This window comes from Lissotriton helveticus, chromosome 12 (assembly GCF_964261635.1).
Source record: "Lissotriton helveticus chromosome 12, aLisHel1.1, whole genome shotgun sequence".
In the NCBI taxonomy this organism is placed as follows: Eukaryota; Metazoa; Chordata; class Amphibia; order Caudata; family Salamandridae; genus Lissotriton; species Lissotriton helveticus.
The window spans coordinates 586274291-586298180 of record NC_136073.1 but is presented as its reverse complement, the minus strand read 5'-3'; the positions used below and the strand labels follow the sequence as shown (position 1 = coordinate 586298180).

The 23890-nt window shown below is 40.6% G+C and overlaps 1 protein-coding gene across 1 annotated transcript in view; it reads right to left on the bottom strand.

Moving 5' to 3' along the window:
- Positions 1-23890, bottom strand: part of SH2D2A (SH2 domain containing 2A) — a 277897-nt gene that overhangs the window by 5538 nt on the left and 248469 nt on the right. Inside the window, exon 8 of the mRNA XM_078671386.1 lies at positions 16662-17204. Coding sequence (XP_078527512.1) covers positions 16662-17204 — 543 coding nt within the window. The remainder of the gene's footprint in view (positions 1-16661; positions 17205-23890) is intronic.

Genomic DNA, 23890 nt, shown 5'->3' with positions numbered 1-23890 from the left:
ACTTACTCCATGTGAGTCTGAGGGGACTACATTGCCTCTACTCGCTATTCCTCCCCTTAAGATGTCTAAGCCTAATGGGTGGGAGACCGGGCCTGTGGGCGATGCTACCCTAATACCTGGGCGTGCAACTGTATCCCTTCCCTCCTCCCTTGCTTGGTCATTTACGTGGTCATGATTTGATGCTTTATTCTCAATGCCTTCCCGAGTGGTCATTATCAGTCCCTCCCTTTTCTCCAGTCTATTTTCAATTGCTGAGAGTCTTTCCATTAGTGGCTCCAGGGCTGATGTGACTAGAGCACCTATTCTCTTCCAGTGCGCTTCCCCCGGCTCCCCAAGGCCAGTCCCAATAAGATCCGAATTGGATACAGTTGCTTCAGGCACAATTTCTTGTAAGACTTCAGTGATTGATGTATCTGTGTATGGCAACTCCCTCTGTTTATTCGATTTAGAGGTCTTAGATTTCTTCCCCTTTTGCTGTATGCCTTCACGTGTGCCTCCTCTTTTTCTCTTACCTCCTCCCCCTCCTTAAGATCCGGAGATTGAACAACCTCATTATGGACTTCTGCCACGCACGTAACCGTGTTCTTTGTTATCTCAGGTAGTGTCATTCCGGGCAGTGAGGGGGGGTTCAAGGGATCTCCTTTATTGCTAATTAAGATCGGAGTTTGATGTGGGCTCACAATTTCTGACTGGGGACCCCTTACAGTGCCCGACTGGCGGAGTCTTTCCGGGGAATGCACATTAATTATAACCCCCCAAAGATGTTCATTTTAGAAACACCAGGTCTATAGAAAGACGTTGTTCCGTAATCGCAATCTCATGTTCAAGGACTGAGCTGGCTCTGGTTGTGAACTGGTCAAGTGTTCCCGCAACATGCCCGAATCCCATTCCTTTCCTCCCTCTTCCCTCCCGTGCTGTCATGCTGGATCAGGTTAGTTGCGGCTATTAGGAACAAAAGTTATAACAGTAGGCACAAATGCTAATCCCAGGAGTCACTTACTAGAGTAGCACATCCGCCATTGGGATCCGGCGCCTTAGAGGGGGGCCCAGCCCAGCCTCTCCCTGTCTCAAACGGGCCCGGGCATTGCCCGGAGCGCGCCCGCGTCCCGCGAGGTGGGTGCCGCAAACAGCTTTGTAGGCTCCTCCCAAGGGCGCTTAGGTGCTTAGGTGTGTGAAGGCATGGCGTCCTGGGACTAGTCCCTCTGTAAAAAGGCGATTTTCGGCAATGCGGCTCCCGTGAAGTGGGTGCCGCAAACAGCTTTGCAGGCTCCTGCCAAGGGCGCTCAGGTGCTCAGGTGTGTGAAGGCAGGGCGTCCTGGGACTAGCAGTCCCTCTCCAAAAAGGCGATTTTCGGCAATGCGGCTTATCATTACCAAAAACAGCTTTTAACTAATCATACCTGCCCTCAGCTAATAATGCTGGGCTAAAGTGCAAATGCTCCAATCTATCCATTAGTGGAGTCATTGGCAATAGTTTGACATTACTTATCCATTAGTGGAGTCATTGGCAAAAGTTTGGCATTACTTATCCATTAGTGGAGTCATTGGCAATAGTTTGGCATTACTTATCCATTAGTGGAGTCTGCATTACTCCTGGGCCAAAAGGTGAAGGAGTTTGAATAAGGACTCAGACACCCTGCCAGGGCATGAACTATGAAGCCCATGTAGCAAAAATGGTTTTCAATAAGAAAAGATCCACAATCAAAGGCAAAAGACTCATAATATACCTCCAAAAAGACCACCCCCATTTCCTGCTCATTTAAGCCTGAGAGGTACCAAACAATATTGAATTATGTGGTAAATTATCTGAAAGTGATTTTACAGGCCAGATTTTTCAGACACGTAATTTCAATCTCGTGTTCCAGCATAAGGTGAATCCTGGTGCTGAAACACTGGCCTATATGTGATTGAGCGGAGCGAAATAATTCATTTTATGCTTGGAAATGTAATTAGTATATGTGTATATATATATATATATATATATATATATATATATATCTATATATATCATGAGCGCCCGCCGGCTGAAACGATCGTCATGGAAAAGGGCTGAATGGAAGAGGCTTTGTCGAGAAGCCCGCCTCACCCAGGATATGAACTTTTGAAAATGCCAGAGTTTGCGAGGGTTTTCCCTGAAGCACGGCGTACAGACAAACTTTTCTGAGGCAAGCAAAAACATGCTATAACCGGGATGGTTGCGAAATTCTCCAGTGTCACTCTGACCATCAGATGTAGCCGCAAAATGGTACTTAACCGCATGCGTGCGGGCGGAATTCCGCCCGTACGCTGGGTTTTTAAAAAGCGCACTTTACGTGACGAGCTGGGCTCGTCATGAGCGTGCGAGGAGGCTACGCCATGACGAGCCCAGCTCGTCATGAGCGTCGAAGGGGTTAACTGGAGAAAGGCTTTGAAAGTGTCGGAGAAGCGCTGTAATAATTTGCCAAAATCAACATTTGGAGAAAAAATTTAAGTTGGAGTACCAACAAGAGGCATTGTGGGGCATGGAGTCCGAATACTGAGTAAAGAAGGTGTACAGAGAGTTAAGGTGAACTTGAAAGCAATAACAGTGAGACCTTTGTATTAAACAGGATAAAAGAATAATACAAGTACTATTAACGTTAACTCAACACAATACTTGAAGATATTTAAACAGACTGCCTCTTTAAGTGAATGGACACTGGTCCTTCTTCAATGTTCAAGTCACGTTTTAAATAACTAACGAACCCACCCTTGAAGCTGTGCATATGATTAAGAGGTGTTTTACCTTGAAACGCGTTATGCTGTTTTGCCGTGATTAAAAGATTTGCAAGTACGCTGGTGTGGCCGGTTTGATGCTGCTGAGGTCTGCGTGTGAGCTTTGACTGGATATATATATATATATATATATATATATATATATATATATATATATATTTATTTTTTTAACAGATTTTTAGTGACTGGATCAGTCCAGTACTTTGCTAAAGTGTACTTTACAATCGTAAAAAACAACCCTAAATAGTATAATTTTAACACCTGTGATAGGTCTGCATACACTACTTTTTTCTTAAATTTATGGTAAACTAAGCTAAAAATGTGGCTTTTAACTAAATTGTGTATGTTGCTGGATTAAAAATTGACTGACAATTAATACTGAGGCATTTGTATGGATGTAATTAGGCTTTCAAAGGAAATGTTATTGTGTTTCTCAGCACTGGACCTTACCATATGGGAATATACATTTGTAATTTATATCTGCAGGAAATAATGTCAAGGGTTAAAGCCAAGGAACATTTTGCATCCTGTAATTAATATGAATATACTGTATAGTATAAAGGTAGAGTTCGGTGCAGTTTGTTTCTGAATATTTTTTCCGGAGCAATCTAAACACGCCATCACAATTAAAATACACGCACTTGAGGTGAATGAACGTAAATAGTTTGCTGAAAGGTTAGATCCACTCCAGTTAATGAGATATGATTTGTTGAAAGCAGTTATTCTGACAAAATAGTTGCAGTGTTAAAATATACGTTTTCATTTTGTGTTTAATTATAAAACAGCAAAACTAACTAGTTCAATAAAAAAATGAAAGCATCATTCTAACACTCTGAACATCAAACACACCACCCTCCCAACCAGCAACAAGCACACTTCACTAAGCTCTCTCACTGTCACATTACTACCCTGAAAGTTAGTATGGACGAGTATTACTAAATAGACGTCTGCCCCACAAGCCCTAAAATTACTTTCTATTGGAACACTCAAGGAATCCTTTACAGCAAGTTAACATTTGGCAACAGAAACGAGGGGGTGCAAGGCCAAATCAAAAGGTCGCATAACACAATTAAAAACACTCTACCCACTCGCATAAGCCTTGGCACGACAACTACAGCAATCTACTTCAATTCAACTTTCACCGAAGGCCCCATCCCCAGCAAAGCTGTCTTGAAAGCTACCAGGGGCCGAGCCAGACCTAATCAATTGACCTGTGCAAAGCCATCAATCACATGTTCAGGGAAAAGATGACCATGTCCAGTGCTTTTTTTCTTTTTTTGTAAAAGATTTTGCTCAGAAGCCCCCTGCCTGCCTATGAAATGTCAGTGGTGCTCTTAGCCCCCTTGCATCTTATGCCGTCTGCACATGTGCTTAATGTTCAGAATGCCATGATGTGAGTGACAGTAATAAATCACATTTGAGGGCGCGCGACGCGGCGGACGAGATGGCCGCTCCCCCCTGAGCTCCGCGATTTCGGCGGCGCTTCTCTTACAAAGGTCCCATTTCCAGGCAGCGAATTTGGCTGCAAACGGCTGATTCCGGCGGCGGAAATGCTGCTCCAAGCCTGGGTATGCTTTTCTTCATCTGCGCATTTTTTTTTCACCTGAAAAATGCGATTAAGCTGACTTCTTTATTATGGCCGCCATTTTGTTTTTTCATTCCACTTGTTTTTTAGTCAAACTCGACCCTTCATGCCTGACTTTGGTCCTTTGAACTTATTTTTTCTGTGTTTTGCGTCTTTTGATGGATCCTGGAGGCTTTTTTGCGCCTGTAACATGGTTTCTTCTTGAATTTGCCTTCTTTTTTACCTCAGTTTTACTTTTCAAGTGCGTCACTGGCTTTTGAGGTACAACCTTCCACTCAGCATTGTGCGCACTTTATTCGCTGTTGGTGCCTGCCTTTTCAAGCCTCATATCTTTCATTACGAAACTTTCTGCTTTAATGTTGTGACTTTTTGGGGCATTTCTTCGACTTTATATTTTGCGAGTTGCCTCCTTTCTTGTTTTACATTGTTTCTCTCAACATCTGTCAAGATGGAGCACCCAAAGGCATCTAACTCATCTTCTAACACGCGCAAAGACTCTGCTGCCCATGGTAAGCGCCTTAAAAAGGATCCTCCCTCACCATCTAAATCTCCATCTCCTGTCACCCTTGAGGATATCATGGAGGAATTGCGCCTTATACGTCCCTTTATGGCTGACACCACTACCACTCTTCAGAGACTGGACGATAAATGGTCCAATTTGGATAAGAGGGTAACGGACGTTGAACAACAGATTAGTGATGTTCAAGATGTTGCTGCCAAGGTTGTTAGCGTTACCAAGGAAGTCAAATCTCTCAAGAAAACCTCTGAGGATTTGGAAAATCGAAATAGGCGCAATAACCTTCGCATTTATGGTGTTCCGGAGAATTCTTAGGGGTCCGACATTATCCAATTTTTGAGAACACAGCTGTTGCCTATCACTGGACTGCCAAAACACCTCGATGTGAACATTCAGAGGGCGCATCGTCTTGGTCCTAAATCATCTTCCAACTCTTCGAAACCTAGGGGTATCATTGCGTATTTTCTCCTTTACTCTGACCTCATGACCATCCTTCCTTCTGCTACGCAACATAAACAGCTTCTTTGGTCAGGTCACAAACTTTTTTTCACTCAGGATGTTTCCAAACTGACCGCTGCTCGACGCAAGGAATTTCTGGATTTGAGACCCACGCTTCGTTCCCTGAATGCATGATATGGCCTCATACATCCGTGCTTTTTCAAGGTTACTTATAAAGAAAGAACGTTTAGCTTTGACGACCCGGCGGACCTTCGGAAATTCATCAACACCCACAAAGAAAATTCCATGGAACATAGCAGTTCTTAATGTTTTCATGTCCTTTCCTGTTGATGTATGACTTTTGGTCTTTTTGTTCCTCAACATAATGTGTTCTTGTTCTCTCATCTTGTTTTTCAGGTCTCCTTCCCAATTGTTTTGGTTTTGTTCGCGTTCCCCACTGTACCGTGCTGTTGTTCGTCTTATTCGTTCCAGTTCGCTGCCCTCCCTTCAGAAATGTTTGGTAAGGTTTCCTTCATTTGTTTTTTTTCGTCATGTTTGGTCTCCCCCTCTGACTGTATTATATCTTTTTTTTTTCTCTTATTAAGTGTTCTTGAGACCATGCCTCAGGCGTCTTATTTTATTGTGCGGTCGTCTTTTCCTGTTGCTCCCGCTCTCACTCTATTGCTCTTCACGTCATCTATCCTGTATGGCTGAAGCCCTTCTGGTTTCCCGCCATCCTTCTCTTCTCTCTTTTTCTCAGGGGAGTTATGTTCCCCCACTCCCACTTCTCTTCTCCTCTACTGTCTCTTCTCTCTCTTTCCTTTTCTTCAAGACCTCTTTTTTGTGCTCATTCTTCATTGTCTCCATTCTTTATTGTTTTTTACTCTCTTCACATTGCGCTATGGTTTTTTTTTTGTTCTTCTTACTTTTAGGTTATTCATGCTTATCTCTCCTTTTTATTTTTAAATGAATGGTCTTCGAGTCATTTCTTGGAATGTGAAAGGCCTTCTTAACCCAATTAAAAAACAACGGGTTTTATCGCATTTAGCCAGACTGAAATGCCAAGTTGCTCTATTGCAAGAAACTCACCTATCACAAAAAGATCTTTCCTCTTTACGCCGACAGTGGGTGGGTGATGTTTTCTGTTCACCGTCAGCTGATAATAAGAATGATGTTCTCATTTTGTTCCATAAATCGTTGTCTGTTCTGTTAAAAAATGAGATTTCTGATTCAAATGTTAGATGGTTGTATTTAGATGTCAAAGTTAATGATGCTGATTTATCCTTTTGCAATGTTTATGGTCCAAATGGTATTGATCCTGCTTTTTGGAATGATTTCTCTAAGTTCCTCTCCTCGCACACTAATGTCGAGTTAATTGTTGGAGGTGATTGTAACCAGTTAATGGACCCCTTTTTGGACCGCAAATCCCAGACCAGGTATACTCCTGACAAAATGCAAAAGTCCTTTTATCGTGCAATTTCCTCTAGAGGCTTAATGGATTCCTGGAGGCTCTCTCACCCCGACACCTTGGAATTTTCCTTTTTTTCCCCTGTTCATGCTTCACACTCTCGCATTGACTATATCTTTCTCACCCAACACATGTTTCAATTCATGACAAATGTTGAAATTGGCTCCATCCTGATTTCCGATCATGCCCCAGTCATTCTAGACATCGATTTACCCTCCCCTCTTCCTAGCTCTCCCGTTGGCGCTTCAATAACCCTCTTCTTTTGGACCCTCAGTTTGTTGAACAATTCACCCTTTTTATGGACGATTTCTTTCATACTAATCTTGACTCCATCTCTCAATTCCACTTCGTTTAAGGCTTCGGCCAGAGGCTTCATTATTGATTTTGTTTCGCGTAAAAAGAAATTGGCCTTATCTAAATCGTCTCTTATCCTTAAACAAATCAAAGATCTAGAACACCTTTTCTATACGTCTAACTCCCCCGAGGCTCTTTCTTCTCTTATTAAAGCTAAACTCCAATTCAATAAAATTTTCTTGTGACTCTGCTTGTAATCATCTTTTAAAATTTAATTCCAAAATGTATGGCGGTCGCAATAAAGCGGGCAGGTCGCTTGCCAATTACCTTAAAATTAAAAAACAAAAATCTAAAATAGCTGTTATATCAGATGCTGCCGGGATTCGTCATTGTACTGATGACAAGATCCTTGATTGCTTTGTTCAATACTATTCTACTTTATATACACCTGAATCTACCCCGACCCCTTCTCAAATTGATTCCTTTTTTCTCAACATACCCAAGTCCGCTTCCTCTACTCTCGACCTCTCTTCTCTGGATGCTCCCATCGCCGAGAAAGAGATATTACGAGCAATTACTCTCTTACCTAAAGACAAATCTCCCGGTCCTGATGGTTTTACTGTCCGTTTTTATTTTCAGTTTAAGACCTGTTTGATACCTCACCTCTCCTCTTTAATATCTTCTTTTCTTACTGCTGGCGAATCTAAAGGCTCCTTTACCCAGGCCATGCTATGTTCACTTCCCAAAAAAGATAAAGATCCTTCCCTTTGCAAGAATTATCGACCCATTTCCCTAATTAATACTGATTGTAAAATTTATGCCAAAATTTTAGCTTCTTGTCTATCTACTTTTGTCCCGGACCTCATTAACATTTACCAGTCAGGCTTTGTCAAGGGTAGATCAATCACCGATAACTCTAGAGCTCTCCTTAATATTATTCATCTTGCTTCCAAAATGACAACTCCCCTTGCAGTTATCACTCTTGACGCTAAGAAAGCTTTTGATCGGGTTAATTGGGACTTTATGTTTGGGGCCCTTCGTTGGCATGGATTTAGCCCTCATATCATTAAACTCATACAATTACTATACCCCTCACCTTCCATGTCCATTTGGGTTAATGGTTCTCAGTCGTCTTATTTTTCTTTACATAGGGGCACTCGACAAGGCTGCCCCTTGTCCCCCCTTCTTTTCATTTTAGCATTAGAACCCCCTCCTTGAGAAGATACGTCTTTCTACCTCTTATAGCGGTTTTGTTTATAAATCATTAGATATCAAGTTCACAGCCTATGCTGATGATATTTTACTTTATATATCTAATCCAGCCAACTCTCTACCAGCGCTCTTTTCTTTACTCTCAGAATATTCTTCTGTCTCCGGTTATAAGTTAAATATAGATAAATCTGAAGTATTACCCTTAAATAAATTCTGTTTTGCTCATATGTTTCATGGCTCCGGCTTTGCATGGAACCCTAATAGTATTAAATGTTTAGGTATTTTATATTCCTCGTCCATTAAAGATTCTGTTAAGATTAATCTTAAAGATATTATCTCCAAGCTTGATACTTTAATAGGGAGATGGTCCCCTTTATTCCTATCTTGGTGGGGTCGTTTGGCGACTGTTAAAATGATGCTTCTCTCTATTATCAACTTTTACCTTTCTATGTTGCCTATTTCTCTTCCGGCTTATTTTTTCACTCAGATTAATCGTGTTCTCACTCGTTTCCTTTGGAATAACAGTAAACCCAGGTTATCCATGTCCCGCCTCCAACAGCCGAAGCATCTAGGTGGTGTAAACTTTCCCAACATTGTTCGCTTCTATTCTTCCTTCACTTTAAAACAATCTGGCCATTTCTTGCAGATTTGCCTCCCGTTTTTCCCACTGCCTGGAGTGCTTTAGAGCAAGCCCAACTATCACCTTTCCCTTTTTCTGCTGCTATTCATTTGTCTCAACCCCCTAAACGTTTTGTTTCTCCCACCTTTAAGCTCTCTAGCGCACTTTCTCTTTCGCTGTTTCGCTCTACATTTTCTCAAGTGCACCTACACTCCCTTACCCCATTATGGTATAATCCTTCTCTTAAGATTAATAACAAGGTCCTCTTCTGGAAGGAATGGATCGACAAGGGCATTATGTATTTGGATGATCTCCTTGTCGACGGCTCTGTACTGGATTTACCCACTCTTTGCACCTCATCTCATATTTCTAACACTCATTCTTCTCAATTTTCTGACCTCACCATAGCTTTAACTACACTCTCCTCATTTCATACCACCTTATCTGATGTTGTCCCAACTGACTCTACTCCCTTAGTTTTCACTTCCCCACTCAAAGCGGCTACCATTTATAAGATCCTCTCCCGACCTATTCCTGATCGCCCCAAATCCAAACCTGAACTTGCATGGGAAAAGGATCTAGCGCAGGATTTTTCCTTTCCTATTTGGGAGTCTATCTGGTCTAAAATCCACACAGTTTCTCGTTCCGCTAGCACCACCCAGACCCTTTTTTTCTTTTATAATAGACTTTTTCTTACTCCACACGACCTTTTTAAGTTCAAGGTTCTAGAGTCCAGCCATTGTTGGTCATGCTCCCACCCTGATGGCACCTTGTTTCACATGTTCTTTCAATGCCCCTTGGTAGTTTCCCTTTGGCAACATATATGGTGCAAACTGAATGAAATTCTCAATTCAAATCATACCTTCGATATTGTTCATATTTTTCTAGGTGGTTCCTCTCCTATTTGGAGTGTTTCACGCAATGTTCGCAATTTTATAGATTTGTTTATAGCTATTTCTTTACAGATTATCACATCTAACTGTAAAGACACTTCAAAGATCTCTTCTACTGCCTGGTGGAATTTATTATGCCATCATCATAGACTTGATCGTGCATATGGTACAACCACCTCCCTTTTAATCAAAAGAGATCTGTTATGGTTACCCTTAACTGACTTTCTTTCCAGACGCCTACCCTAATATGCCTCTTCTCCTTTTTCTACTTTTCCTCCCTTCCTTTTTTCCTCCCACTTCCTTTCCCCTTTTTCTTCTCGCCTTTCTTTCACCCCTTTTTTCCTTTTCTCTCTTTTTCCCCCCTTCTCTTTCCTCTTTCATCTCCATAAAATTTAAAAAAATGCTTTTTCCCTTAGTATATTGTTTACTTTCCCCCTTTGGGGTTTTTGCTCCTTTTATATTTCACTTTCTTATTATATAATGCCTTTTTCTTCATTGATTGTGATTCTGTAATGATGTTTTACTTGGTTTATCTTGCTCAATAAAGCTTTCTAAACTTAAAAAAAATAATAAATCACGTTGACATGAACCTATGGATTCACATATTATGTCATTTATTGATGCACCACCCCACCTGTAGTGGATCAGGTACCATGGGGTGGTGAGATCATCATGAGAATGTTCCCACAGAACTTCTGTGGATTATAGTGACCCGGGTTCTGTACTGGGTATGTGGGTCGGTCCTTGTGTTGTTTATATATTCGACATGCTGCAGACGGCACACGCAATGCCACTGTCTCCTTTACTGGGACGTTGCTTTAAGCTTCCAATAGAAAGTCTCTTCTACATATTCGTAAATCATCACCGAAGCCCTTAATTTCCCTATCCTGTTGGCCATTGCCCTAAGGCCCCCAGCAGGAAGCCTCCTTTGTCTACTTTGCAAAACCACCACTGTCAGCTTGCACTTCGCCCTTATCTCCTGCCCATCTCTCATAGGCCCCCATGAGTCTGGACACTGGGCAGCCCTTCTCCAGATGGGTGCAAGTGCCAGCCCGGTTGGACGGCATGTTTGTCCACTCCTTTACCCCTCCCTCCCAATCAATATGAATGAGATATTAAAGGAGACAGTTGTAAACATGCCAAACACAGTGGTACTTCTGGGCTACCTTAACAAGCACTGGCACGCTGCCCTACAGTAAGCCCTTCCTGCTACCCTGTGGCAGCATCACCTTTACTGACGCAGATGCACACCTGGAAATAGCACCACGGTTCCCCTCAAGAGAGTGCCCCACAGTTGGAAGATCTCTGCCCCATACCCCTCCATGGTAATCAGGTTAATCAGATATGCTGCTGTATAATTGGCAATTGCCTTATGTTAGCAGCAGGCCTTGTATTTGATTTTTATTTCAATCGTAACTCAACATAGATATTTCAAGATGGGCGAGATGTGGTTGAGTTGGCTAGTAAAGGAGCAGGCAGCTGATTGTAGAACTACTTTAGAGAGAGCTGGTTACTTTTTGAGGTCCCTATTAACAAAGCATTGTTAAAGTCCAAAGAAGCAAAAAACAGTGATTACATTGGTGTTTAGGTGCTCCATGGAGATTAGGGGACAGGTGTAGGACGGCGAGGCGCAATTTACAATGTACTACAGTGTCAGAGACACTGATTGCGATTCCCACTGATTGCGATTCCCAATGGGGTCGCAAAATGCGAGGCTCTTGAATATTAAGGAGCCACTCACAATTTGCGACCCCATTGGGAAGGGCTGGCCCTCCCAGGGATGGTGGCCCCAATTGCGGTCGCAGAAATTCATATATGGCTTTGGTGTTGTTATTAGGAAGGAAACGCCCCTTCCTAATAGTGACTTGCAATTCCTAAACAGCGAGTCCCAAATACATTGCAACTCACTATTTAGGAATGGAACATGGACCTGTGACATTTTGCATGCGCAAACAGGTCACCAACCCGTTTGCGCATGCAAAATAGCGTCGTACATCTGGCCCATGGTATTTTAGCTTTTTAAGAATATATACTGAAAAAGACTGCAAGTTTAGCTATGAGAGTAATTTGGGACAAGATGTTGGAGGTAGGGTCCAGAAGGACACCCAGTGAATAAACTGGGACAGACAGAGGGAAAGAAACCATCCATTTAGCGCATCTCATTTTGCATTAGAGGGTGATGGGGAAACAGTATTTTTTGACGGAGAAACAATAAGAATTGCGAAGGCGGATAGACCTCTAATTTAGAGAGTCATGTGTGAAGAGTGATTATGCCTTGAAGAGATGCAGATTTAGGACGAGTTCTGTGTCATCTGCATCATAGCTGCCAAGGTTTCAAGTTGCTATGTGTGACATTTCCATAATTTCACTGTAATTATGAGTGGCAATTCAATGTCTATGTGTGACACTTTCTCGGGAGCAAAATCAAGTCACAATCCAAGGAGATCAAGTCCGGGTGAAGGTGAACTTTTATCCATATAGGGAACCTGGTAGCATGTAAGATGCATTTACATGGGGCTGCTCGGCTCCTTGGGTATAAACAACATAATATAATGGCGGCCAGTAGCGTCAGAGGAGGACAGTCATCATGTTGTCTGTGAGGAGGGGGGCGAGGAGCATGAGAGCCATGTTAAAGATATGCTCTCGCCTGACTTCCCTGTGGTGCCAGCCACAACAAAAGCAAAATCCAGGATACTGCACACTGTGCCTGCTTCACTACCCATTGACAGTGGGTCAGGCACCTTGCAAGAAAATCAGCAACACAGGCAGAGCTCTAAGCAGCAACCGGTCACAGGGTTACAGGCTTTGCTGACTTAGTGACGCTTGGCGCTGAAAGTAAAAGTAGGTGGGACTGGCACCAGGCTCACCCCAAAATGAGTTAGTGAGACTCACCCCATAGGTTGCACTGAACTCAACTTACAGTGAGCAGAGAGACTGTGACTCCAGAGGTCAGCTGTAACTTACATAGGCAGCTCAGAATGAACATGACCATGCGCTATAAAAAAAGGGCAAATTGTACTAGGAAGGAGATCCAGTTACTTCTGTGTACTGAGCGCCTGACCATTCCTGGCCACAACAACTCACCATGGCAGGCCGCAGCAACGAAAGTGGTCAGGTCCACGAACTCGACCCCTCGCCACGCGGCACAGGACATTCATATGGCTGGCTGCACAGTGGACTGCAGTGCTCGAGCTGCTGAGCCTAGCACCATTCTGGAAGTGGCCGGGCTCACACAACGCGGTGCAAGCAGCACAGGACTGCGCTGCTATTGCCAAACTTAATTCCTAAACTGTCTGCCGCCTTCACAGGCAGCTGCACCCACCTGAAGGTGTGTGACACACACTGTTAGTTGTGAATTTAACAGTGCTCCAACTAAGCTTGACAACTGAGGAGCGCAGTGATGCGGACCACCATACTGAAATGCGTTAGTCTAACACATGATACAAGATACTTGGCAGGGCTTCTGCATATAGGTGCATGATAACAATCAGAGAACCCACCTGGCTGCAGCAACAAGCGGAACATAGTATGGAACTCTGTGGACCACACAAGACATATCAATATGTTCTGAAATGTGCTCTCTTTTCTTTACCATTTGTCAACAGTGTCACAGACAAGGTGTGAACCATCTTAGCATTAGTTCACGAAAGCCCATTTGGAGTTGTCATATATTTTAAAGACCTGGAAGTTATGCATTAAGGATGAAGGAGGCTTCTGTCTTCTAGACCCCCTTGATATAGCAGTGGCCAAGCCATACAGTCAGCAGAGCAGAGCTGATGGTTGGGCCTTCCTGGTCATGCTCACTGCTCTGTGGAATAATGTGATGGACCATCTGAGAACTGTGGAAAAGCATACTACTGTTAGAACAGATCTATGGCAGAATATCTACAGACAAAATATCGACCTACAGAAACATTAACGCTGGAATATCGAAGGCAAGTATATCGACATCCTATCTACAACATAGTAAGTACAAAAATATCGAAACAAAAATATCGATGTTAAAAATATCGTAGTTAAAAATATCGTTTTATATCTGTTAAAATATAATGTGTAAAATAAAGTAAATAATACTTATAAATAAAATAAACATTGTTAAAAATATTTAGTAATGTTTAAAATTAATAAATAATAGATATATAATAATATAACATTAATTAAACACATATGTAAAATATATATTATATATTCTAAATAATAAATAAAACTACTATTTAAAGTCCAAAAAAACTACAGTATTAAAAACATTGGATAGCGTAAAACATAAAATTACTATTCCCACTCCAGAAAATGCAAAATTAGGGAAAACATTGTATAGCATAGAGATAAAAATAACTAGTACCACTCCAGAGAGTGAAACAGTAAAGAAAACATTGGATAGGGTAGGGGTAAAAATTACTATTCCAACTCCAGTGAGTGCAACAGTGGGAAAAGCGCTGGATAGCGTAGGGGTAAATATTACTATTCCAACTCCAGAGAGTGAAACAGTAGGGAAAGCGCTGGATAGCGTAGGGGTAAAAATTACTATTCCAACTCCAGAGAGTGCAACTGTAGGGAAAGCGTTGGATAGCGGGTGGGTAAAAATTACTATTCCCATTCCAGAGAGTGCAACAGTAGGGAAAGTATTGGATAGCGTAGGGGTAAAAATTACTATTCCAACTCCAGAGAGTGCAACAGTAGAGAAAGCGTTGGATAGCGTAGGGGTAAAAATGACTATTCCCACTCCAGAGAGTGCAACAGTAGGGAAAGCGTTGGATAGCGGGTGGGTAAACAGTACTATTCCCACTTCAGAGAGTGCAACAGTAGGGAAAGCGTTGGATAGCGTATGGGTAAAAATTACTATTCCCACTCCAGAGAGTGCAACAGTAGGGAAAGCGTTGGATAGCGTAGGGGTAAAAATTGCTATTCCAACTCCAGAGAGTGCAACAGTAGGGAAAGCGTTGGATAGCGTAGGGGTAAAAATTACTATTCCCACTCCAGAGAGTACAACAGTAAGTAAAGCATTGGATTACCATAAAAATTAAATATAACATACTAGAAATAATTTTTATATTTAAATTTATTAATATTTTTATTTTTAAATAACTAAACATCATTTCAAAATACCCATTAATATTTAAAAAAAAGAAAATAGATTTGAATAAATAATTAACAATAAATTAACAATAAATATCAATTAATAAAGAATAGTTACCAAATAATAAATATTAAGCAATAAAATAGTGTAAAAAATAAAAAAATATTATTAATAATTGATTACCAATTAAAAAAACATTAAACAATACAATTATTTGTATACCAAAAAAGACTTTTTATAACACTTTAATTACCAATTATTTACAAATAATTTCCAATGATTTTTTTTTAATTACCAATTAAATAAATTAATTACCAATTACAAAATTAATTACAAATTAAATACATTAATTACCAATTACAAACATTAACTACCAATTACAAACATTAACTACCAATTACAAACATTAATTACCAATTAAATACATTAATTACAAATATTAATTACCAATTAAACAATTAATTAAAAATTAAAATTATTAATTGCCAATTAATAATTAATTAAAAATACATACATTATCAATACCAATAAATAAAAATAATTAATTACTTAATTACAATTAAAATACTTCCCACCCAATTCCCCTATAAACCCACTACCTGCTACAGAACTTAAACGCAAAAATTAATTAAAATTAATTTGTAATTCCTAAAAAGTAATAATTAATTTAATATAATTAAATTACTTCCCACCCTATTCCCCTATAAACCCACAACCCGCTCTGGTACTAAAACATAAAATTGACTTAAAAATAACATTGAAAATAGTTCACATATAACTTAAAACAAGTAAAATACTTAACAAAAAACATATAACACATACATATTAAATACATACTAAAATATATAACAATATTACAAATATCAATATTAGTAACATCGAAATTATTAACATCGATATATTTGATATCGATATTACTGACTTCGATATTACTTACATCGATATAAAAAAAATTGATATTACTTACCCTAGTGTTGATATTCTGTCCAACGATATTCTTGACATCGATATTCTTTACCTTCGATATTTCATAACTCGATATTTGTGTAGGTCGATATTTACAACTCAATATTTTGACTGTGTACCGTTAGGAGAAGTTTCAAGGCCTACCTCTTCTAATCGCTGTTCATTTTTTCTCTTGCATGGAGAGCAGAGTGCTAGACTAAGGGTGTCCTATACAAATTAGGATTATTGCTGCTGCTGGAGGAAATGTTACCTCTGATGGTGATGAAAATGTATGCAAATTGCGTAAGGAATTCATTGCATTTGGAGATGGGGAAAGCATATATGGCATTTGCATGGTTTTTAGCTTGGAGTTTATGTATTGGGAGTGAATTCTGCTAGAGTGGAGGATGATACATTTTGTTGTTGTATGGAATTACCATTGGATGTACCGCTACTCAGAATGTAATTTATTCACAGCTTTTTAATAAAGTTAGCACACTATGAGATGTATAGCTCTCCAGGATTTCCAGGCATCATGGTAAGCAAGACTAATTTTTGTTATTACTATTATGTTTCCTTTGCTTACTTTTGTAGTCACAAATGCAGCCATTTAAAAATATTACTGGCACTCTAAGGCATCCTTTAGTGGGTTTAACTTTGGTGCTTTAGGTAAATTGGTTTACCTAGTAAGACTGATGTTTCTGAAATCCATATAATTTCAACCACAACAAAGATTGTCAGTAATGAGAGATTAAACATGACTATTCTTAGTCACTCTAACACAGCCTAACCCAAGCCTTTTATGAGGCAAACCCCTCTGAGAATCACAGCACATGGCCATATCCACGCACCACTCTTACCTGGGCCTTAAAGGCTTGTCTTGAAGGGCTCCTAGCCAGCAGGCGATGCTGAAGTGACACTTCTTTGGCGAGTGGGTCCCACTGGGATCTCGGAGGCAATGTTGAAGCTTTATTTGCAATGACCTTTGGTATTGGAATGGCTGCAGGAAGGGTAGGGGTTGCTGGCCTCTTCTCTAGCGCTGTGATGCCAGCTGTTTTTCTTTGCTTCAGCTCCACCTCAGAATAAATATTTTCTTCCTGACAGAGTGAGCCACGGCCCATGGCATAAAAATCAATGGTCTCATGGGGTTCATGATAGATGTGCCTCTCCGGGGGCAAGGTGTCGGTGGGCTCAGTGTACGTATGGAACTTGACAAGAAAGGAGTATTTGTGTTCTGCGGAAGGTGATCTTGCTGAGGCCTTGGAGTCTTGACCAGCTGTTTCATTGATGCGAGCATGCCTATAAGGGTGGTCTTCACTCTGCGATGACCCAGATATTTCTTCCCTTTCTGGGGTCGGATGAGGCCTGACCGGAAGTGGCATCATGAAATCATGAGCCTGAACCTGATGGAAAATAGAATTGAAATTAGTCAGTCAGTCTGTTGATGTTATGCATTTGTCATCAAGTAGATGGAAAAGAAGATCTGTTGACGGAGTAGGAATGTTATGTAATTAAGTCGCAAGAAGGACAGCTTATTGTCCTGTTCTTCTTTTAAGCATTATTTTTGATCTATTCAAGGAACTTCCTTTCCATACGCTGTAGTTTGCCTTGCCTCCGGAGTATCAATAGACTACCTCTAGTATTATACATGCATTTGCTACTGACATATCACGTACCACTAATATTTTCAATGGTAAAGATACTGTTTTGAAAACAATCTAAATAATCAATTACATAGCAAGGCAGAGACCTTGTAGGGCTGTAGTCATTCTTCACCTTTGATGTTCTTGCAAAGATTCCCATCTTGGAATATAAGTTCACAAGCATCTGGGCAGAGTGTAAACGTACAACAAACAAAAGAGGCTAAAATGTAAACGTACCCGGCACAACACAGTACTTTCTCACACTTTTGCGTAACTTTTGCATAAGATGTTAGAATCAACATATTTTTGCATAGAGTCTGCTACATTTGGGTTTGAAAGTATCCCGAAAGTTTTACTTCTGCTAAAATTGTAGATGTTCTGTGATTCAGTCATTACGTCATAAATTCTACTTGTACAAACCATCACATAATTTGATATCACATAATCTAGCATTAGCTAAAATAATGCTCATTAAAAGAGTAAAGGACAAGTGGCCACTTATTTTCCAACTTAGCAGCGTCACAAGGAAATTCTCTGCCACTTGATATCCACCTCATGGTCGACCACTTTAGGCCACTTTAGCTTTAGAAGAACATTGAAAATTTGGCTCTTTAGAAACTGATCTCTATCCATTATTCTACTGGATTTATGGAACTCCTGAGACAGCAGCTATTTCAGCGCCATGATATCCCTTAGGGGATGAGTAACGCACTCTACAAATACTGCAAATAAATTCTCTAGTTTGTTCGGGGAAAGGATCCACTTAAATGTCAACATTGAAAGAAATGTCTTATTTTAATTTTGAAGAGTTTTTTGTATATGATAATGGTGAAATTGGAATGGTTTAGTTTATACTGATGAATAGAACTTCAAATAAAAATCTACGGTGGGGAAGAGAGATAGTGATTACTTGCTGTCAAAGACTATATATTATTTTGACCTAATATAACAGAATAAAATACTCAATTTCACAATTATAAAGCTGTGTAAAGTATTCCATGAGCTAAAACAGCAACTATCATGGCTAAGAAATGCCAGGGAAGAGGGTGTGGCTTTGAGCAGCTTTTCATATGTGCAATGTGGAGGTACTATATTCAGTATAATTCTCAACTGAAAACGTCCCCTATTTAGTGACCAGTTGTTAATTGTTTTCAATAGCACTGCTAGTTTCTTAACCCGTTCGCTGCGTGCGTCGGCCAACGGCCGTCGCGAGCACTTCCTCCGTAGTGCTGCGCACATCCGTTGGCCGACGCGGCCCTGCCCTCGCACTGAATCGCCCGCACCGGGACGGATTTTACGCCACGGTTAATGGGTTAAGGATGTAATTGGCACCAAATAGTATGTCATCTAATCTCCTCAAAGTCACTTATAAATACTACACATAAAAGAGGGTGGTCTTTATGTCCACACAAGGCATCACTGATTACATCATCTACAGAATCACTCACACATCCACTCATCCCATAAAACCTTTTGACACGCCCACTCACACACCCGTGCAATGAATCACATACCCATACCAGGACTCACATACCAACTCACTCCTCCACAGAGGCACTCACACACCCACTCACTCACTCGTACAACCACTCACACAATCATTCAGTAACCAGTACAGCCACAAATACAACCAGTCACTCACTGGTACAGCCACTCACATAGCTACACACTCACCCATACAGCCAATCACACACCCACTGATTTACCTACAGAGTCACTTACACACCCACAAACTCCCCCATATAGCATTTCAACACAGCCGCTCTCTCACCCATACAAGCACTCAAAAACTCATTAACACAACCACTTACATACCCATTCAGCCATTCAGACACCTACTCGCTCACCCATACAGCCACTAACACCCCAATACAGCCACTCAGACAGCTTCTCACTCGCCCACACAGCACTCACACATCCACTTATACACCCATACAGCCACTTGCACACCCATACACACAAGGGAACAGTCACACAACAACTCACATAATATATGTTAGAAGTAGTATTACTCAGTAGTAATACACCAAGGATACTAATTTAACTTTTGTAGTAGGTTACTATATATGTTTAATACCAATAAACTCTTGAAACACACTCACTTGGGTAAGGTAAGGTAAGAGATATAGGTAGAGAGATGTAAATTTGCAATCTAAGCGCAAAATGCGCGAACAATGGTACATTTCCTATTTGAACACCGTACGGAATGGTTTAAATTCTAAGTAGGAATGGGATCGATTGATAGGGCCAACTTGAACTAGGGTTCCCATGATATCTTAAATCTTCTGCATAGATCTATAGTTTTCTTTAACATATTCCTGATATTTTTAAATACCTCATTCTTCTGTGTAGATCTATAATTTTTATATGTAACGCACGCATTCCCCAATAGTACTTGAACCACTTTTTCCTTAAGTTTTGGGGCTAGAATATAGCGGGTAGAATGTGATTGTCATTCAACACCGCTATGATGGCTTAATGCGAGCCTTGTCGGTTAAGGAGTAACATTGAAGGAATGGTGCTGTTTACAGAAGGAGTACTATAATATTGTTAGTTTTATCCACAGAATATATTAAGCAAGGAGGTGCTGCGGAATTATATGGTTATATTTGTTATCATAATAGTGCTAATATCTGCATTATTTGGGTAATTAATAATTCTTTATTTACACCTTTGTCAGAAAAAAACTGTTTCTAAGTTTTTTTTCGCTATTCACAGTGGTCGCGTAAATGTCTAGTCCATCTTCGCTATTCAGAGCGGTCGCGTGGATCTGTAGTCCATCTTCTCTTGCTCGTTTTTTTGGAGCCAGAGATTTCCGGATGTAGCGGAAAAAGCCGTGTGGCGTTTTACGCAATTGCCCACGGTTTTCGGCTTTTATAGGCGGAGGGATTATCGTGTTTTTCACTATCTATACATCTGAAGAGGAGCATGCCTGATGGTCCGTGTCTTCTGATGTTAAGCAGGTAAGTGTGTCAGATTAGATACATTAGCTTTTGGAAAAGAGAAGTTAGAGTTGAATTCACGAATTTTCGCTAATTCTATTTTGTTTGTGTGTGTGCCTAGACTGCAGGCGGCTCTGCTTTTTTAACACGTCGGGATTACCAAGTTACCCGTGGTGCTTGAGTTTTTGGGACCGTGCATTTAAGAAAGAAACCTACCGTATTTTAAGGTACCATTTGTCCCATTTGTAATTTTATTGTCCCGTGGTAGGCAAACGGATTCTTTGTGTGTGAGGGATATTGATTCTTTGTCGATATGAGCTATGCACCTTGTATTATATAGGTAACATAGCATATCCGAGGGCAGTAATTAGGGCCTTTTATCTGGAATGTGATTATTCTAGACTCTTAAGAATCTTTTCAAAAAGTTAGAACATGATATCTTTTCTGTTCCAGATAGTTGCTGGAGCTCCTTGATGCAAACACGGTATTTGATCAACTAGTATATCCTAGAAAGTAAACAGTGGAGCGATAAATCAGAACAAAGGTGTGTTGTAAGACAAGATATTGTTGGCTTTGGACACCACAGATTTTTTAGTGGGCGATATAAGAAATGTGCTTCTCTGATTCTCTTTATAAATAGGATTTCAAACAGTATTCCTTTCAAGAAACAGATTTGGTACATTGGAGGTCTCATGAACCCCATATGGAGGTAATAAGAGGAGATCATTATGTAGAAATGCAACTTAGTATGTAGGATACTTAATAAAGACTGCCTTATCGTTTTTAATGTCCCAATGATCGTGTGATATACTCTTTGTTCCTGCTTTGGGTGATAATAGTAAGTAAGGCACTGAATGATACAAACAGTGTATTTAATTTAAGTCATACTATGAAACCTGTGGGCAATAATATTTTATAACGATACAAAATCCAATGATGGTATGTTTTTTCAGTGGTTTGATCTGGGCATTTAGTGTAGCAGTTTTTACTGCATGTTAACATATTAGACACAGACCTCCCTGTATGTGAGAAAAGATGTATAATGTATGTTAAACCGTATTGCGGTTTAACAGACATATTAAGACCTTTTATGATCTATGTTCGGTATCAAAGTTTTTTTTACCAAACAGCAATTACTTGGCCTAAAAGAAAGAAGAGTATGTGTGTTTCATGTATGTTTGGTTATGAGTAAATAACAGGGATTTGAGCAATGAGTATATGTTAAAGTAATTTTTATCTGTATACGGTTCAAATTGTGTAATACATGCATTTGTATTGTTTTTGTATTGCAGATATTCTATGTGTATGTGGGAACAAAACATTTTTTCCTGAAGAAGGTGTTGGCTATTTAATAATTTGCCCACTGAAACTCGTCAATGCATTTATAGGAGGAAATTACGCTAAGTTTGGGGAAGTAACAACTCTGACCGCAATTGTTTTATGTATCAGAGCTGATTACTGTTTTTGACTATTGTATCTTCCTCGCTTTAATAGGAATTAATTTTCCTTATTGTGTTTCCCATCTTTGTGTTTTTAACTTTGTATATTTCATATATCTGTATATTTTTATCTAATTTAGATTGTATTGAGGATAGGAATGTATTGTGTTTTTAATATGTTGAAGTACTGGGTTTTTCAGAACCGGTACTGAACCGGTAACCCAGCGGTGCCAGGGACAACACCCTATGACTTCGGGTCCTTCCTGTTTCAGACTACAGAAACACAGAGTCTTCTAGGTGAAGTCAAAGATCGAATTTATTGGCTGCAACCAAGTAACAGGTATCCTAGAAGTACAACACGGTGTATATTCTCAGGAGACTGCTCAATCTTATAAAGCCAGCCTTCTCTTTTTATACAAAATATTATGCTTCAGGCAAACATTCCTATTTTTACAGTTGACCATTCACATATTTTCACTACAAAGAAAAAGCAGAGTCATGATGACAATCCCACATTTCAGTTTGTTCAGCCCACAATCAATTACCCGGCAAGGCCCAGTATTTTTATCAGATATCGACGGACCCCCAATAGAAACGGGCACCTCCTCCTCGTAAAGCAAGTCATAAAGGAAGAAACAGAGGCAGGTGTGTGTAAGATTAGGAAAGGTTTGTGTGCGATGAAAGGTTTATGGCATGTTGTGCCGTTATGCTATCTCGACCGGCCACTGGGAGAGGAACTGCCCAAACAGGTTCTGCCTTGGGCAGTGGAGTCAGCTTGCCCAGGTCGCAGAGAAGTCAGCAAAGGTGTACGTGTCCTTCAGAATCATGTTTGGCCTTAATCATTGGCCTATGTGAGGGCAACTCACAAAATGGCTGCCGTACACAAAATGGAACCCAAGGGTTCAGGACGAAAATGACGATTTCAGGGTGAAATCGTCACTCGAATATGACGAAAATGCTTGTACATAGTATACTGGCCATTTTCGGTCTGCTGATATCAAAATCGTCATGATATGACGATGTTTATAGCATAGGTCCAAAATTTTCAGTACCACAGACCCTCCTTTTGCCCTTACATAGGCAATAACCTATACTCATGCTAATCTGAGTCCAGGTCTATATTCATAAAGTCATTGAGATGTTGCTGTAGCATCATCCTATTACTTAGCTCGTCCCTCGATACAGGTTTCCTTACACATGATGTAGCACAGAGGCCACATAGTGCAGGAGCACACTGTACACACAGACAGAACAGGAAAAGAATGGCTAAGATCATCCCAATGACCATCAGAATTTTCCATCCCCAGGCGGATATCAGTTCCCAGAACCATCCCATCAACGACCAATCTCCTTTATCCACATGAATAGATTTGGAAATCTTATGCAGTTTGGAAATGGCCTGGTACACTGTTGGAGCGTTATCTGGAATGAAAACACAGCAACTCGATTGGATCACTCTACATACCCCACCTCGGTCTGCAAGTATGACGTCTAACGCGACCCTGTTCTGAAGAGTCATAAGACGATCCGACTGGAGCTCAGCAGTCAAGTTACTAAGGGCACCAGCAGTTTCAACCACGGTGGATTCAACCACCCTTGTCAATTGCCTTATGTTCCTGCTGTTAACCATGGGTCCCCAGAACGGCAGAAAACCCCTCACGAAGTCTCCAAATTCTTGATCTGCAGTATCCTCTTCACTGAAGACACCTCTAACTATCCTTGTCTTATGGTAATCTGCCGCCGCTGTGTAGGTGGGAGGCAACAGGAACGAAACAAAGCATGTGCCCGAAAAGTCAGGGGGCAACCATGTATAGGCTCTATCATGGCAGATGAAATATGTACCCTTAGCTGCTAAGAACGGAGGGGAGGTCTGAGACGCAAAAACATATGTCTCAGTGCAGGTGCTTTTCCCTAACTGAGCTCTGGGATTCTTGCCAGTACCTTGCAGACATAGATGACCTTGATGGGGTACAATCCAAATTGGGGAAGATCTCTTAGCTTGCTGTTTCTCACTCAGAGTAACTCCATATCCGGTCACGTTCCATCCTATATATACTAGTGTCTC